The sequence below is a fragment of the Metarhizium acridum genome (genome assembly GCF_019434415.1).
Source record: "Metarhizium acridum strain ARSEF 324 chromosome Unknown scaffold_1, whole genome shotgun sequence".
Taxonomy (NCBI): domain Eukaryota; kingdom Fungi; phylum Ascomycota; class Sordariomycetes; order Hypocreales; family Clavicipitaceae; genus Metarhizium; species Metarhizium acridum.
In genome coordinates, this window is record NW_027094015.1 from 3,343,976 (window position 1) to 3,360,711 (window position 16,736).

Genomic DNA, 16,736 nt, shown 5'->3' on the forward strand with positions numbered 1-16,736 from the left:
TGCTTCTTGCTCCTTTTCTTCCCACCTTCCCAGTAGCCGTGTACACTGGTCCAGTCCGGAATATCACCCCTGCATCGGACAGATGAAGCGGCAACTTGTGCACTAGAATAGACACTAAATAAAAAATAGGGAGGAAGATTCTGACACAAAAGTACGAAAGTTGCGGCCGCATCCTCTCGACTCTGACAACTAGGCTACATGGCTGATATGGCTTAATTAAATGGAAGATCAATCGCTTCGCTCTTCGATAGAATGATTAAAGAATGCTGTTGCAGTAAGAAAAGAGGAAGAGCAAGCAGCACAAATAACCCGAAAGCAAAACAAAAAAAAAATCTTTTCTGTTTCTCCCCAAGACAGCAGACGGTTGCCCGAAAATAAGAAAGCCGTGGTATTCTTTTGAGCCAGAAGAAGATGACAAGGAACAAAAGAGAAGCATGCGAGACAGAGACTGTGTGAAGGTTGGGATGGCAAAATGCTGGCATATCGTTGGAGGGCGTGGCGTTGCATCATATTGGTACACGATGCTATTGTGATGTGCGAGTGGAAACAAAACAGAAAGCAAGTGACCACCGGAGCAAAATGGATGGGGTATTTTGAATCAAGGAAAGAAAGGACAAGGAATAGAGCGAAACAAGAGAACATGGGTGTATGCACAAATGCTCAAAGTGCATAGGTGGTACCACGAGTAGCATGGGCTTCTTGCAGGACTAGAGAAGATGTCAATTTACATGTCGTTAGGTTTTGGCAGAAACAGCACGTCAAGATTCGTCACAACTTACTTTGCAGGACTCTCAGTTGTCCAGCGCGGTCCTCGCACGCTACCTGAATGCCTGAACCCTCGATGAGATCCAGAACCACGCTATTCGGGAGTTCTTGTACCTCCACATCCGGAGTGTACGGGGCGCGGAAGTCACTGAGATGATATCGCTTCGTGCCTTGCGCAGGTCGGCCGTTTTGGGCAGGCAAGGCGCTCAGAATCAGGTACCCCTGAGAATCGAGGCACATGTTTCGGCGTTTCCAGAGTAAATTGTCCGGGAATTGAACATTGACGTCGCCCATGTAAGATACAATAGTCGGGGACCCAGTAGTTGACGGGCGCGATTGAACAGGTTCTCGGGTCTCCTCCTTTGTCGTCGATGGTGATGTAACTAACAGGTTGTTCTTGGAACGGGATCCTGAGAGCTGAGAGAGACGGTGCATGAACCGGCTAGCTCGAGAGATCTTCTTGTCCCCATTGGTCGACTTAGCATCGTCTCCAGATCCCGAGTCTGCAGGCGACAAGACGACGTCACGTTCCCTACTAAAAGACGACCGACGGCTGCTAATTGAAAGACGAGGAGAGAAGGTAGCGCTCCCATGCATTGTATCTGGCCGTGTAGGCGAGCAGGCAGGGTTGCTGCCGTCTGAAGTCACCGACTTGCGTCTTTCCTTCCTGAAGCCCTTGACAATGCTGAGCGACGATTGTCGAGGCTTGCCCGACTTCCCATGTTCGTGGGTTTCAGTTGTGTGTTCAGATGCCGGTTCCGTGGTTGGGTAGTCTTTTCCTGGAGAGGCCGCCTGGTGGTCTACTAGAAGCGGTGACTGTTTCAACTCTAGAGGGTTGTATTCAGATGGATCTCTAGAAGTCTCGAAGCCCATCTGCACCGGTTGATTAGGATCACGAATGATGCGTGCGGTAACAGAGACAGATTCTGGTCGGCCGCGGCCGGGGGCCGCAGTAGGAACTGCAAGGTTTCGCGATCCAGGTGCTGATTCAAACATGGATAAACGGCTGCTTACTGAGCCTGATCGTCCCAGACGATTGTGTCTTCTTCCCTCTGGTGAGGAATCCACTGTTCGCTCCGGGGATGGAGGAGTCGAATTTCGGAATGAATTTGCTCTGTCCATGACGGACGGTGATCTAGATGGCTCGCGCCTCTTCACGGCGAAAAAAGTTGATGAGGGTCTTTCTCTCGCCGGAGGCGCCAGAGCATCTGTCGAGGGTGCAGAGCGCTGTTCAAGTGCCTTGATTCGCTCAGAGATGCCTGAGCCAATATTGGACTTCTTGGCCAGGTTGCCCCCGTGTTGTTTCTGAGCGATGTGGTTCAAGTAGGCGGCACTAGAACTCATGGACCGCGCTGAGGATTGGCTGACATCGGATGGAAGAACCAGATTGCCACGGACGGGGTTCGATACAGTCCTAACTGTGTAGCTGTTTTGTGCTTTGCTAGGACTTGGGGGAAAGCTAGGGGTGAGGGGCGTCTTGATAACTGTTGCCGACGTCGCCTCCTCAACTACCGCGCTCTGTATTTCATCCTCGAAATTCTCCTCCATTTTCAAGTTTGCTGTCTGTATAGGCAATATCTGCATCTCGCGCTTGGCCTGCTTCTCCTCCCGAGCCAAGTGGACCTCGTCATCATCATTCGCCTTCTTCCCAGTTTCTACTATGTTATCGTTTTCAGTGAGAGTTTGCCCATCTTCTTCGAGATTGCGGGTACCATTTGCGGAGACTTTGGAAAGCGGCAATGCATTGGCCTCTAGGCTGATCTTCTCGTCGTAGTTTTTATCGCCATCCGGTGCGGAGACATCCTCGGAATCGCGCGAGGATTCTGCAATCAGAGCTGCAGTACTATCAGTACCTCGCCCCAAATTCTTCATCGTATCCAAAGGCTCCTGGACAGTATGCTCATCAACCGTCACTCCCGCATCAGACTTGGGTTCACCATCAGTTGGGCCATCGATAATGTGTGTTGTTTCTTCGAGGTTACCGCGAACAGAATCATGAGGATGCTTCTCCTTAGTTTCTGATGACTGCTCCTCCTCTTTGGCGTGTACTGTCTCATCGGTCGACTCTGAGATGGATGAAGCTTTCGTGGAATGGCCCGCATCAGAAGACCCAACCAGAGGGCTTGCTGGGTGGGAGTCGGAAGGGGCGAGGTCTGAATTCTGGTCATTTGGAGCCACAGAGGTCGCAGTTTCCAGCATGATACCAGAGTCGTCCTTGTTTAATGAAAGGCGCCTGTCCGTTTCGGAAAGGGGATCGGAACATGATATAGCCTCGTCTTGCCCCGGTGTGGCATCATCCACGACACTCTTAAGCTCCTCGCCGTCGGCTGGAACTGCTTCGGACGACGGCAGCATGCTCATTTTCTTCTTTTGATCTCGCAACTGTTTGGCCTTCATCAACCGGGCCTTCTCACGGCTTATTGTCGGTTTCTTGGGTGTAGATCCAGGCAAGGGTAATGAGTCAACAGACAAGCCCGAACTAGTAACTGGCCTTTCCTGACCATCATCAAAAGTCGGATTTACAGCCACTGAAAAGTTGGGGCTTGCAAGCTCCTCATGTGGGGATGATAAAGAATTTTGTCGGTCCCTGCTCTTTCCCTTCTTACCACCTTTTCCAAACATCTTGAACCCAGCAGGAATAGCAGATACAGGCCGGAAATTGCCAGCGGTTTGGGGTCGACCATTGGCATCAACAGAAGGGCGTGGACCGAGCTTCACCTTTGGTTTGCCGTACGGGTATGACCCGTAAGTATAGACGTCGCTCTCGGGAGAAGTGGGACGTTCATCCGCACCAACAAACTGAGGCAGCTCGGACGTTGTCGCTGCAGAAAACTTGCTGTTCTCAGGGGAGGATGCGAGCTCCGAGTTAAGCGTGACAGGTTCGGATATTGACAGTCGACCGGTAAGAGACTCTGGCCGACTTCCGTCGGCGTCTTGCACAGACTGACGTTTTGTGGCTCGTTGCTCTTCCTCTTCCTCCTCTGTGATTTCCATAAGTCGTCTCCGACGCAGAGAGCTGGTTGATGACGAGGTCGAGCAGGATGCGGTGTGCAAGGAGCATGCTGCGGAAAGCTTCGAGTCTTTCAATTCGGCAGCAGTGGTTATTTCGAAGGTTGTGTCATACGGTGAGAATCTTTCGCAGACAGCGTTGAAATGAACCGCAACGCGAGCTAGAGAAGGCGGAAAGTAGCGTCGTCAGTTTGAATTCGATGGTGTGAGAAACACGTCATACTCTGGCCAGACAGCGGGTCGTCTGACACTGTAGCTAGCTATATGATGGAAATGCACATACCTTGAATAATCCTTGAGCAGTCCTCTGGCAAATACTTGATAATCACACTCCGCCTCCGGTACTTTAGAAAGCCATACAATGGGCTCGTCTCCTCATATCCGGCAATAGCATTGCGTACCTCAACTATTCCGCCATTTCCTCGACTAAGCACTTCGATCTCATCTCGGCTCTCGTATTTGAGAAGAAACCTACCAAGCGGTAAGCATCATAATAAACAAAGATGTCACGTCTCCACTGTCCGAAGCTAGCGGTATTCTGCTCCGTTCGGAGACTACAGTGGCGGATTAGGGTTAGATACACGTACCAGCCTCCAGGCTCGGCGGTTGCAGCTTCATACGCTTCTACCACTTTAGGGTCATCAAAGCCATTGAGCGACATGGTCGTTTGCTTTGTTCCCTCAAATCGTACCCCCAAAACCTTGAGTATCCTATCGATGCGGTCTGACAGATGCTCAGTAATGTTTGATATATCGAAACGGGAGACAGGGTGTGGGCAGCGGCTAATCGAGGGTCCCTTTGTCTGAAGAGTTGAAGAGGAGAAACTCTCGGGTCAAAGTTGTCGACAAAAATAGAGACCGGGGTTCCAACATGGGCAGGACGTATGTAACGCAGTGCTTCAACAAGTCGGAAGCAGCGAATAGAAAGGGCAGAACGAACTAAAGGGGGTTCTCCCTTGGTGCGGAGCGTCGTTTAGCCTGGGTTGGTGGGATAAGAGCAAACAACCCCGAGGTCAACCAAGGATTTGCCCGCTGGAATGGCGTTACAATGGTGGCACCGGAAAACCGCCGTGTGGATGGCGATGGATCGAGTTCGTCGACGAGGTTAGGCCCCGAGACACACAGGGGAAAAGCAGTGACTGCAGACAAAGACGATGTTAGCGGACTCGGCAGTGCAACACATGCGCAGCGCTTGGTCTACGGCGTGGATCTCTCACCAGGTGAACAAAGAAGAAAGGGAGAAAGAGGGATGGCAAAAGGGAAAAAGGGAAAAGGGAAAAAAAAGTAGAGAGTGTGTGTGCGCGCGCGAGCGTCACGCCCGAGTTGGCTCCTCACCAGGGGAGCAATGAGGAACAAGACAAGGAGAAACTAAGAGGCACGAGCTCGAAGAAAAGACACAGCTCCAAAGACTATTCAAGGGCACATAACTAACTGCATGGGAGTTGAAATGAACAGTGCAGGAAACCGACAGCCCCTGTATAGATCAATTGACGGATAGTAGATGGCACTTAAGGGGTCAACCGGTACATATGCAATCTTTGATGGAATGGCTGTGGCTCGAAGGGGGGCAGTTGGACTGGGGACGGAATCGGGGCAAGGGGGAGAAGGAAAATGGAGATGGTACTCCGTAAATGGCACGGAGACGCATCGACTGGCGTCCATCCCATTTTCCCACTCACAATTGCCTGCCATCCAGCGCCAGGCTTGGCACTTAATGCTAATCCCCTCAGAGCAGTTAAGGCTCCAACGAGGTCACGGGACCCACAATACCTGGTTACCTTAAGTGACTTTGGTGAGAAGCTAGTACTGATGAGTCTTAACATTCCAATAGCCTCACAAGAAGCCGTATTAGAGGTCTTTAACGGCGAATTTTTAATAGATGACGAAAATAGCACACGTGAGCAGGTAGCTGATAACACCTGCCGGCCTAATAACCCACCTGTTGAGGCTCGTAGGCCGAGATTCTAACCTTTTTAACCTTCATATCGCGATGCCCTCAATCGCCGCCGGGCAGCTCGTTAATCGCGTTGAGGCTGCGAGACTTCTAATGTAGCCCTTTGTAACTTGAAGGAATGTCGGTACTTTTTTCATAGTGTAAATTACTAGGAGATCCATGTACCATTAAAATGTGGGCTTTTAATTTGCTATAATCCTTGTCCGTGACCTCGTTGGAGCCTTAACTGCTCCGAGGGGATACATCAAGCACGCAAGTCCTTTGCATTTGACGCGCTTATGGGTGATTCGGCGCCCCGTTGCATCGAAAGCCCGGGCCGCGGCCAGGGGCAACAGTGACCATTGAGCGGAGGGCACCGAGGTACTGGGTTGCTGAGCTGCTGAGCTGCTCCGCCGAACCTTTGTGGATTGGCCAACGGTCGAGCAAGAAAGGGAGACAGAGGTCTGTGGTTTGTGGTGGCGCCCACGTTTCCAAGTCGGTGCTCATCAAACACCTGCCTCCTTGGTACATAAATAACTTAAATACTAGGTGTCTTGGTGCCGTAGCCTTACGAAGCTGGACGCAGTGGAAATCGCTGCACTACCAATCCCCAACGTTCCTATCAGACATGACAACACTACCTACTACTAGTGCCTACCTAGGTACCTAGGTAGTTAGCAGTTCAATGTTATTTGGCGCTTTGTCGTCGTGCAATCGCCCGTGCACGCCATGTCCTCCACACAAACGCCACCATCTTTTCTTGACGTTGCCACCTCAGGATCCAGGGAGCTGGCTACTAGTTGTTCTGTGCATCAACATTTAAAAAGAAAGAAAATTAAAAAGAAGAAGGAGGAGGAGGGAAGGGGGAGATGAATGAGAATGAATGAATGACGAAAAGAAAAGCGTCAAAGCGCCGACATCACCCAAAGCCAGCCCCATCCGCTCATTCAGTCCCTTGTAATAATATTAATAGGCTGTTGATTGCCAACTGCTGTCAAAAAGAAAATCATTCAACGACTGCAAATAGCCTCTGAGGCCAAACAAGTGCATGGCCAACATGAAGATCCTATGCCCGATTCATCCATACGTCATGGCTACCTGGGTGGTTCTACAGTCCCTTCACTAGAAGTCAAGTCGAGTCGAGTCGAGTCGAGCCGAAACGGCACACCGAGCCTAAATACCGAACTTCAGAAACAAAAACTCATAATGCAAATATCATTGAAAGCAGCAAATGTGTTGCTAATTTGAAGACATATTTCAACTTGCCCGTCGTCTCTTCTCTGCCGTCATACCAATGTCATGCCTAACCAGACGTGTGCATGTCCGCAACTAGCACGCCAAGTGCCTTCATTTCTCGGATCCCTCATCAGGCTTTGTTGCAGCCTCTGCCGTCTCTGGGGCGTCTTTGCCTTTTGTTGACACTTCGGGGCTGTCGTCCTCCGCAACAGCACTCTCTGTCTCCTCCTCGACGGACTCACTCAGCGTAGTCACAATAAATTCTCCTCCCTCTGTAGGTATCGTGTCATATCCCCGACCGCTGTTGCTGGCAGACACTCCAACTGCAGGCACGGTGCCTTCGGCGATTGCCTGCTTGGTGTCCGATACGATCTTCTCAGCTTCACTGAACCTGGCCGCCGCGCTGCGGTCCGATCCGCCTTCACTCTCACTAGTACTCACGCCTTGAGCTACCGTGGCAGTCTTATCAAAGCGAACAATCATGCAGGACAAATTGTCGGTGCTGAATCTACTCAACGCATGATCCACCAGCTGTTTTGACGCAGTGATTGGATCTTGGACGTCCCGAACCAGGTCGACAGCGTCCTGGTCGCTACAAACATCCCACAACTGATAAGAAAGGAATCCAGTTAGCCAGTTAAAGCAGCCTATTCCACTCAGGAATTTCACTTACCCCATCGCATGCAATAATGATGAATTCATCCGTATCAGATTGTATAACAGTTTCTGTCGTGTATGGGTGGCTGGTGACAAGTTCCTTCATATATGCGTCACCTAGTGCACGGGTCACTGCCAGAACGCCGTTGACACGATTATTCAGAATCAGTCCGCCGGCATTGGCAATCCGTTTGCCTTCATTTTCGTCACTTCCCTTGTGGTCATATGACAGCCGCAACGCCTTGCCGCCACGACATAGGATAATGCGAGCATCGCCGACATTAGCCGTGTATAAAATGCGTTGCCTGGTGGTGGGTGGCTTCGGCTTCAGCTGAGTGTCGGTGGATGAGGCAGAAGCAGTACGGCCACGCGGCGAATTAGATGGCTTGTCTTTATCAGGGTTGTTTGCCTCGTTCGTCTTGGGTGTCTGTTTTGTCGACCCCGCAGCAGATTTCTCATTAGACACACGATCCTCCCATCGCAACACGGCAATGGCAGCCGTACAGCCGCTATTCTTCAGTGGGAGTTTTTCTAGCTGTGTATCCACCGTGGTGAAGGTCTGATCTAGTAACTCCGGTATAGCCGCAGTTGGATTCTTTCGAATAACATCCTCGAGAATAAGATGGAGCTTCTTCCCGCACCAGTCAGCAGCAAAAGTGCCAGCATGGCCATCAAAGATGGCAAAGTATCCGTTGTCGGATTCCAACATGTCGTTGCCATTTCCTTCGGGGTCGTTCTTCTCGGACTTGGCTTTGGACGGGGCGTCGCTATTAGGCTGAGGAGTCGCCAAGAAATTGTACAAGAATGCGTGGGTGTCTTCCATGGTCCGACGACATTTCTTGTTCCTATCTTCCCAAACGCCGACTCGGAATGTAGACTTCGGGCCGGGTAACGATTCGCCCGCGGAATTGTTATGCTGGCCCTGGGGGACTGCCAAGGCGGGATCTTGCTTACCCAACTTCTGCAAAGGCGTCTGAGCACTCAGATCGGAGTTTCCACGACCGACCTGGGAGAAGTTCAAGGTATTCTTAGCCGATGCAAGGAAGCTACTCGCTTTACTCCCGACACCGCTACTCCTACGTTTCTTATCCGTAGAGCCCCCCGTGTCATTACAGCGGGTGCTGCCATTGCCACTTCGTTTCTCGCCGCTTGCAGGCGAGGTAATAGTCGTTTTGATGGGAGCCAGAGAGTTGGCTTTGGGACTTGAGCCAGGCGAAGGAGGCTTTGTTTCAGCTTTCGGTTCGCTCTCTGTCTTTAATCCTGGAGAATTGGGACTCCCGCCAAACATTCTATTCAGCAGGCTTCCTCCTTGAGAGGAGAGACTGCGGCGCTTGTTGCCTGCCAGCTTTGTGGAGGTGAGGCAAGAATCTGGGTAGGAAGTGTTGGGTTGAGCAAGAACGTAACAAAGACCCGGATGCCGTCAAAGACAGTCGAAGGATTTATTGAGTATATAAAACAATGGAAAATGAGAAAACAATGTACGACGACTGAACCCAAAATAATCCTCGTCGGGGGGGAAAGGGGGAGGGGAGTAGGACTCGAATCTGGTGAGTTGCTGTAGTAGCTCTAGATTATGCTTGGTCACGGGAGGAAATAGCAGCGAAAGTACGGAATTTGGGCGTAAAATGACGGTTCAAAATGCGAAGAGGCCAGGGCAGCTATTGATAGAAGTTAGAAATGTTGTAGATGCAGTGTGAGGAGGTGGCATAAGTTATATGGTAAATGTGACAATGGAGGGGGGAAGGGTGGCGTCCAATGCCTAAAAATGGCGTCCAAGGGAGCGCCCGGTAGTATAGGCGAGAAACAGCAGCCAAACAATCAATGCTCGCGGTTAAGCTCGATGAATGTTGCGCAGGCAAGTCTGAATGTTTGCTCCGGTTGAATCGCCACCCACGATATGCCACCGCATGGACACGAGTGACGGCGTCGGCGTCGGACAAAACGATGGCAGAGCTAAAGAAAAGGCACCAAAAGAAAAAAACGAACAACGCCGTGGTTACAACGACGACGACATACCAGAATGCCTAGCAAGCAGAGCGGCGTGAACAGGGCCGTCCGGGCGTGACGGTGACAGGAAAGTGCGGCGGTGTCAACCAGTGCTTGGGTAGCAAAAGGTTCGACTGGAACGACGCAATACGAGAGGCAACAGCCCGGTGGCGTGTTCTACTATCGGGATGAGGCCGTATGATGATGGCCGTCTCGCTGGTGAAGGCGGTGTTGGACAAACTGAGGAACAGTGGTGAGGGTGTGTAGGTGTCGGCAGAGACTCGTCGTTAAAACGACGTCTGGGTGACGGTGACCAAGGTCCAACTGTCGACTGGGTTGGTCGATTGGGCTGGGCGACGACGGGTGCTAGCGCTGGATGAAATGCAGGAGCAATGGACGCGCCTGACCCGTGCTCAAGTGAGCAAATGAGGGGTCCTTCTCAGTTCTAAAGTTGGTGGCGGACTGGCATCCGGGAGGCTCTGGCGGGGTTCTGGGCAGCTGGCTGGGCAGCTGGGGGGGAATTACTAAGTACGGAGTGCATACCAGATACCTAGGTAGTTACCTAGGGCAGGAGAAGATGACCAACATGCACATACCTAGGTCCCTATTTGGGTATGTGTATAGGCATTGTTATTATTCTATTATTATCGAGTATTGAGGAGCTCCAGATGTCTCTCTCCGCCGGCTCCTGTTGGCGTTTGGCGTCTGGACCCAGACGACGTCACCTTGTTGAACCCAGCCAAAGTGGCTTAGAAGCTCCGCGTCAAGCTAAGTCGAGTCGGGAGTGACAAGTGATTGATTGGGGCACGGCCATTCCGTAGTCTGAACGCAATCGCTCCAGTCCGTTGATAACAGCGTGTTCCGACAAGGCCCGGACATCCGGACGCAACAACATTGAAGCATGCTCAACTGGTCCGTGTTCTGTTCAACTGACAATTGGAACCAGACACTTTTAGATTCAGCATGGCACGCCCTTCCAGTGCTCCCTCCCATCACTCTACCAAATGTACCGACCGGCCTCCAGGCATCTGCAGAGCATCAATGGGTTCCATTCCCTGAAATCCCATGTCCATAGTAAATAAAGTCTACAGTAGTCAGTCCGTCTTCAAAGTTTGCTCCGTCTGTCCTTCATAATGATGACATGTCTTGTTTCCCCTGCCGCCCCCCCCCGAAAAAAAAAAAGCCCCCTGTTCGCACGAGGTCATGCCAGGCGGCATCTACACGACAGCAGCTCGCGGGTTCTTCGGAATATTAGCGGTCAATCAACTCATGGTCAACCGGGGCATTAGCGAGAGGCATTCACGTCCCTCTGCGCTCAGATTGTTGCCACGACGCTCTTTGTTCTGGACCTGGTTTGCTGGTTTCACATTTGATAATCCCAAAATTGCCAACAGCATGAAACCAAGATATATTCCAGCCCGCAAGCTACCATGCGAGAAACAACGCTTACAACTGCCGGGGGGCAAACTGGACCGGCATACCACAAAAAAGCATCATCTTTCGTCTCTCTAAAACTCGAAAACGCCTCAGTCGAAAAAAAAAGAGAGAGATGGCAAAAAGGAAAAATCGCCCAGCCTCTCCCATAGTTGTCGTCCGTGAAAGAGCACGGAATAGATGCATAGTAAAATAATGCCTCGCGCACCGAAGTTGATAATCGCGCTCCTTTACTTCTTCAGGCTATCAAGTCGGGCCTGAAGGTCATCATCAACTGGGTCGCCACCGCTCCCTCCGCCAACAGCCTGTGCAATTTTGCCCTCCGCAATAGCAGGGTTGCCTATTGCCGTTGGCGTCTCCCCAAGCTGCCAGGTACGTCAGCCCACTCGCTACTTTGGCAATCTACGGCAAAATAAAGGGTCAAAAATGTGCTGTGTTGGGGCATAACTTACGGATTGGTTGAAATCAATGCCGATTTCTTCCAAGACTTGTTCAACCACTTCGTCGCCCTCTTCTTCGACACCAACATCCATGGCATCGTCGACGGCGTCATCCATCATCTCCTGCCTCTGCTCCATGATGTCGTTTTCTCGCTCAAACTCCATGGCAATTCGCTGGAGCTGGGGTAAGTTCATTGACTTGTTCATACTCCCCAAGGCCATCGTGGCCCCTTTCATGGCTTGCATCATTTGTTCGTTCGTCCGGTACGTCTGTTTTGGAAGTGTCTCGTGTCAGTCGTCGCCTTTCTCTTCACAAAAGTGAATCCTCCCAGCTATTCCCGCGTATGTATATATATAAATTATGAATTACTCGTCGTACCTGGAGCCGTAATGAAATCTTTTGTAGTTGGCTGCGCATCGAAAAGAACTTCTCGATATACCGCCTCGTGCGGACCAAGTCCTTGGCCTGGATCTTGCAAGCGCCCATCTGCCCATTCTTGGCGCTGGTCTTGATCTGCTGTATCAGTGTCTTCTCCTGCTTCTCCAGCTTGACGCGCGTTTGGTCGAGTTCTCGGATCGCCTTGTCGAGCATTCGCTGATTCTTGCGCAGACGCTCAGCCGGCGTCATGCGCTTCCCAAAGGCCCATTCGAGGATCTGTAGGTTCTTGGTTAGCCACGCACTCTCCTGCCTTGACGAAGACCGCCACCGGCAAGCAGTTGGTGTTGACGGACATTCATGGTTCCTGCTGAGAACGACACGACCTTGTTCCCGCAGCGACAGGTCAATTTTCAGAGGCTGTGAATTTGTCGCAAAATATTCTTGCCGCGAGCTGTGGCACATGTACGCCAGGCCGACATGAAGGTTGCCTAGTCGAGATCAAGGAAGTGCATGTGGTTTGTCGCCGCCGCTCCTCCCACCTAGGTGTAGGTGCAGGCTGCGGCAAAGCCAGCCAGGGTTGACGCTGGTTGGCTTGGCAGCCGCGGTTCAACTGGCTGTCTGCCTTTCTTTGGGTGCCACAGCGGGACGACATGAGTGTCATCGCGCGCTAAATTGCAGCCTTGGATACGACATCCAACATGAATCGAAAATGAACATTGGACGTGACTACCCAGGTACCGATTTGCGCAGGTAGTTCCCGAAATGGGAAGCTCGAACTTGCATACGATTTAACACTATTGTTTATCAAAGTCACAAGTTCAAATTTCGTTCTGAACATATTCTGTGCCATCGGGATGGCCAAGTTTGCCGTTGCCGTCACTCTTTCCACATAATATCCCGCAATCGCTGTTTTTCTTGCTCTCCGGCAAATATGCCCTCGATTCCCTGCCGAGCCAAGGCGCATATCTGAGGACGGTCGAGATGGAAATGTTCGGCCACTAGTCGGTATTCGTTCGAAAGGGGGCTCCCAAACACACCTACATCGTCCGTCTGGTAGGGCCTTTGTCAGTTTCGTCTATATCCATCTACCTGACTCCTCCCCATTTGGGGATTACGCAGAGACATGGACAGGCTATCGAGACTTACCGCTAGCGAAATCCTGGGGCCCTTGACGTCCTTCCAATGCCCAAAGTGGTGGCCTTCAAACCCCCCATGGACCATTTCCGCCTGCACATTGCAACTCAGACAGAGCTCCAGGCACAGTTCCCTTTCTGCAATTACCTCCCTGGCTTCCTCGTCCTCCCATATTACATGTCCCAATCGGCCAGGATTCCAGGAAAGCAGCGTGCGGAGCTCATCGTGAGATCCACTGGCCTCTGCTTCTGCAAAATGAACAGTAATTCCCAGCCCGGCTCTAGAGGCCTGCTCAAAGACGGGAGTAAAGACGGCAACTTGCCCCCCGGGACGAACAGTGGGGTCTCCGCACAAGTCGATGCCAACAACGCCGCACCCAATTGTGTTTTGTAGACGAATTGCGAGGTCAAGAATAGATTCTGCTGTACGAATGGAATGGCGGCGATCGATGGACAATATCAGCCGAGTGTGTAATTGGGGGTGCAGCGCTTCAAACTCTTCAATAGCACCGAGGAGGACTGTGATATACGCCTCTGCAGACATGGTGGTTGTAGATCGCGGAGTGGTGCGCAGCTCTAGATACACAACGCCATCGGCCAGGAAGTCTTGTAGCACACTATCTATCGCGTAGCGAATCGATTCTTCGTCCGTGAGAAGATTGTAGATGTAGCTGCTGAAGAGTGGGAAGAAACTGCAAGCCCTCCATTAGTCTCGCACGGAAACTTGGCGGTCCAGAGGGCAAATACGCCATTTCAAGCGAGGGTAGTACCATGTTGCAATACTCCGCCATACCATTGCACGTCACGTACAAACGTGGCAAACACTATCTGCAATCTAAGCATGCTACGATGCCTTGGACTTTGCGGTGGAGAGTTGGCAACAGTCACTCACGTCTGAAGGTTATAGTCGTGTTTGCCCTCGGGCATGACTAGCCGCGGGTCTTCTAGATCAGTTTGACCCGACGCTTTCTTCCTTTTCCAAATCTCGTGTAACGTTGAGCGTGAAACACTTCCAGTCAGGTGGGCATGTAGCTATAGCCAAGTTCAAAGGTTAGCATCACTCGGCCCCTTATGCAAAGTTGGGGCTCAGGTCGTGATTCGTCCTCTTCCTGTCCATACAAGCTTACCTCAATTTTTGGTAACAGTACGTAGTCCATTGCGAGCCAAATTTGCACTCAACTCTGACTGGTTAGACGAGGTAATTTTCGAGGAAAGTCGCCGAAGCACGCCTTTCCAGTCGACGACACCCCGCCCGAGTCGATGCTACCCTACATTTAGCTGGGCGATACTCATCAAGCTTCAGTATTTGTTCGACTTGGCGTGTGGCTTTACTCATATCCTGTGATTTGATATCTACAATGGCCGAAGAACGCCCATCAGTTGAGTTTCACTGGATGCAGGCTTCGGCTTTTTCAACAACAAAATACAGCGATAGTACAGACATGAAGAGCCGCTGCTCAAGGTGACATCCGACACAGATGGAGATTTTCACCGCGAGTGTTGGTGTTCATTATCCACATGGTACAAGTCAGAGAATCAAAGTCTAAGGTACAGCGACAAAATACATGCGAACCTGCCCGTCATAGGAGATGAGATTGAAATCAAGATGGAAAAAAATCCACTCCCGTATTCCCCCCCCCCCCTATTTTCATTTCCCACCCCAATTCGCCTTTCTATTACCAAGGCTGGTTTCCCAGTCGCTCGTATTCCATCAAGCGGCGACGTGAAACTCCCAGCTCTTGTCCCGACACAGTATTGTACAGAAAAAGGCGCTATCAGCATGTCCTCTTAAATTTGGCTCGTGGCAGAGATTGTCGCCGGGGCGCACAATGTCTCAAGAAATTCCGGCATAATCCAATTATAATGACGAGTTTACAGCGATGGCTTAGCCTGGCCGTCACCCAGGGCGGCTCCAACTTTATCAGCAGTGTTCTGCTCGGAGCCGGCGGTCAGCAGCTCGCTACCGGTCTGTCGCATGTTGTACTCCTGCTCCATGGCAGTAAGTTGCTGATCCTCGGCAAAGGACAAAGCAAAAGGTACGCCAAAGAATAGGGCAGAGGTGGTAATGACCCAAGCACCCTTGCCACTGAATGACAATACGCTCCAAGCCTTGCTGGAAATGGAGTTGACACGGCTGGAGATCCAACCTCTTGTTGTCGGGGGGACAATATCTCGAAGTGCATACAGGCGTTCTGCTAGGGTCTCATTGGCGGGGTCGTAGTCGGAGTCATTGGAAATCTCAGAGTCTAACGAGGGTTCGTCAGCCAAAATGCTTCTGTTTCAATCTCCTGAAATATTTGGTGGTGATGGGAACGAACCAGTGTCAGTGAAGTCATCGTCATCGACATCAGGGCCAGCCTGGGACGACTGGAAATGCTCGTCCTCAACTTCGGTGAGAGTAACCATTTTGGCGGGTAAGGAGAATGGCTACAGATAAAACTGTGTCGTCGTGAAGCGGTCGGACAGCGTCTGTTGACTGCAAGACTCCCCGATCAACGAGAAAGGCGATGAAGGCGCAAGCAGCTCGTGGAAAAGTATACTATGGGAATAAAATGATACACAGTCGCTGATATGGGACCGCACTAGCCACTTGGGTGTGATGCGGACTGCCTGCTAATGTTCGCGATATGGGCGTGTGGTCGTTGATTTGGAGAACTGCGTCACGGGTGCTCCGTACTCAAAATTTTTGGCTCCGAGCTGGTCCTGGCCCGACTGACCAGGGTGTTGCTCTCATCTGGAGGTTAAGGAAATGAGACGTCACGTGCCAGGGTTCCACACAACTAAGGTTGCGAGCCTGGTAACTCTCGGGAGACTGAGGATGTACGAGTTTTACTGCCAAAAAGAACTAAATGTTACAAAAGAGAACTTTGCGGATCCTGAGAATCATAATGTCTTTTACACTTGTGCTTCACTGAAGCCGGAAAGCTGCGAATGGAGGAAGCGTGGCTTTGGCCCTGGATATTCTGCGAAGCATAGGTCCGGACCAATCGTACAACCTGATTGGCTACGAACCACATTATTAGGCGTAATTAATCTGTACCTTGCAGTTCTTTGGAAGGTGAATGTAGGCTAGATGGGTTCGCTGATATCTTCAACTACTAGTAGATAGCCCTCGACTTTGCCAATGTATTTCAGAAGGGGACTTTTGCCACACACACACGAAAAAAATATAAAAAAATAGCGTGCATGTATAATGCACTCGTGTCAGTGGATATGAAAGAGATGCTGTAAGTTGCAAGTTCGTTCCAGCTGGTGTAGGGTATTTAAACGTCGCTCGAGTTCGTCAACTTGAGACTCTGGGAATAGTAAAAATGCATACCGATGGCGAGTCCCCTTCTCCAATTGAACGACAAAATCTATTGCCATCGGTCGCAATTTTTTTTTTCGAGTGTGGTATTTCATTAGCCTGAACCTAGGCGGCCACCTGTGAAGATGTAGCTCATGCGGAAGCTGCTTCGATCCGGTACGTGCATGCATGAGGCTGGTTTGACAGGAGCTGATGCAACTCTGACCCGGATCACCAATTCAGATAACGGGTAGTTACAACACCGGGGGTATGTGCTGGTATCAATCTGTGGCACTAGCGGTGCTTCCCCAAACAATTCCTGGCTGATTCATTTGGTACTCATTTATCCGCGTTGGTTAACTGGTAAGAAAGTAGACTAGTTCTGTATGTTGAGGATATGTCCCGGTGTCAAATTGTTTCATATCAAAAGACTACTACTCGTACAAGAGTATGCATGAACGGGATTGAAAGCCGAGAAG

The 16,736-nt window shown here is 50.9% G+C and overlaps 5 protein-coding genes across 7 annotated transcripts; all 5 read right to left on the reverse strand.

Annotated features, from left to right (window-relative positions):
* Positions 1 to 660: 660 nt before the first annotated feature.
* On the reverse strand, positions 661 to 3,759 carry J3458_000999 (uncharacterized protein; the record flags this gene model as incomplete). Its single annotated transcript, XM_007809793.2, has 2 exons — positions 661 to 707; positions 780 to 3,759. 2 exons carry the CDS (start codon positions 3,757 to 3,759, stop codon positions 661 to 663), a joined length of 3,027 nt encoding a protein of 1,008 aa, XP_007807984.2.
* A 2,581-nt stretch (positions 3,760 to 6,340) lies between these two features.
* J3458_001000 (phosphatase 2C) lies at positions 6,341 to 10,070 on the reverse strand. The gene is made up of 3 exons (XM_007809794.2): positions 9,616 to 10,070; positions 7,616 to 9,257; positions 6,341 to 7,551 (listed from the first exon to the last, which is right to left on the reverse strand). The coding sequence occupies exons 2-3, from the start codon at positions 8,885 to 8,887 to the stop codon at positions 7,054 to 7,056; spliced, it is 1,770 nt and encodes a 589-aa protein (XP_007807985.1). The 5' UTR covers positions 8,888 to 9,257; positions 9,616 to 10,070; the 3' UTR covers positions 6,341 to 7,053.
* A 1,179-nt stretch (positions 10,071 to 11,249) lies between these two features.
* DID4_1 (ESCRT-III subunit protein did4) lies at positions 11,250 to 12,197 on the reverse strand (the record flags this gene model as incomplete). Its single annotated transcript, XM_066116467.1, has 4 exons — positions 11,250 to 11,384; positions 11,472 to 11,729; positions 11,839 to 12,114; positions 12,192 to 12,197. 4 exons carry the CDS (start codon positions 12,195 to 12,197, stop codon positions 11,250 to 11,252), a joined length of 675 nt encoding a protein of 224 aa, XP_065978349.1.
* A 275-nt stretch (positions 12,198 to 12,472) lies between these two features.
* DID4_2 (ESCRT-III subunit protein did4) lies at positions 12,473 to 14,157 on the reverse strand. 3 transcript variants are annotated; one of them, XM_066116468.1, is made up of 4 exons: positions 14,099 to 14,157; positions 13,864 to 14,003; positions 12,985 to 13,663; positions 12,473 to 12,888 (listed from the first exon to the last, which is right to left on the reverse strand). In XM_066116468.1, the coding sequence occupies exons 1-4, from the start codon at positions 14,126 to 14,128 to the stop codon at positions 12,715 to 12,717; spliced, it is 1,023 nt and encodes a 340-aa protein (XP_065978350.1). In that variant the 5' UTR covers positions 14,129 to 14,157; the 3' UTR covers positions 12,473 to 12,714. The 3 variants fall into 3 exon arrangements, with proteins under 3 accessions (XP_065978350.1, XP_065978352.1, XP_065978351.1); XM_066116470.1 differs by having other exon boundaries at positions 12,985 to 13,795; XM_066116469.1 differs by having other exon boundaries at positions 12,473 to 13,663.
* A 467-nt stretch (positions 14,158 to 14,624) lies between these two features.
* On the reverse strand, positions 14,625 to 15,654 carry tom22_1 (mitochondrial import receptor subunit Tom22). Its single transcript, XM_007809796.2, has 2 exons — positions 15,290 to 15,654; positions 14,625 to 15,217 (listed from the first exon to the last, which is right to left on the reverse strand). The coding sequence occupies exons 1-2, from the start codon at positions 15,375 to 15,377 to the stop codon at positions 14,844 to 14,846; spliced, it is 462 nt and encodes a 153-aa protein (XP_007807987.1). The 5' UTR covers positions 15,378 to 15,654; the 3' UTR covers positions 14,625 to 14,843.
* Between the last annotated feature and the right edge of the window lie 1,082 nt (positions 15,655 to 16,736).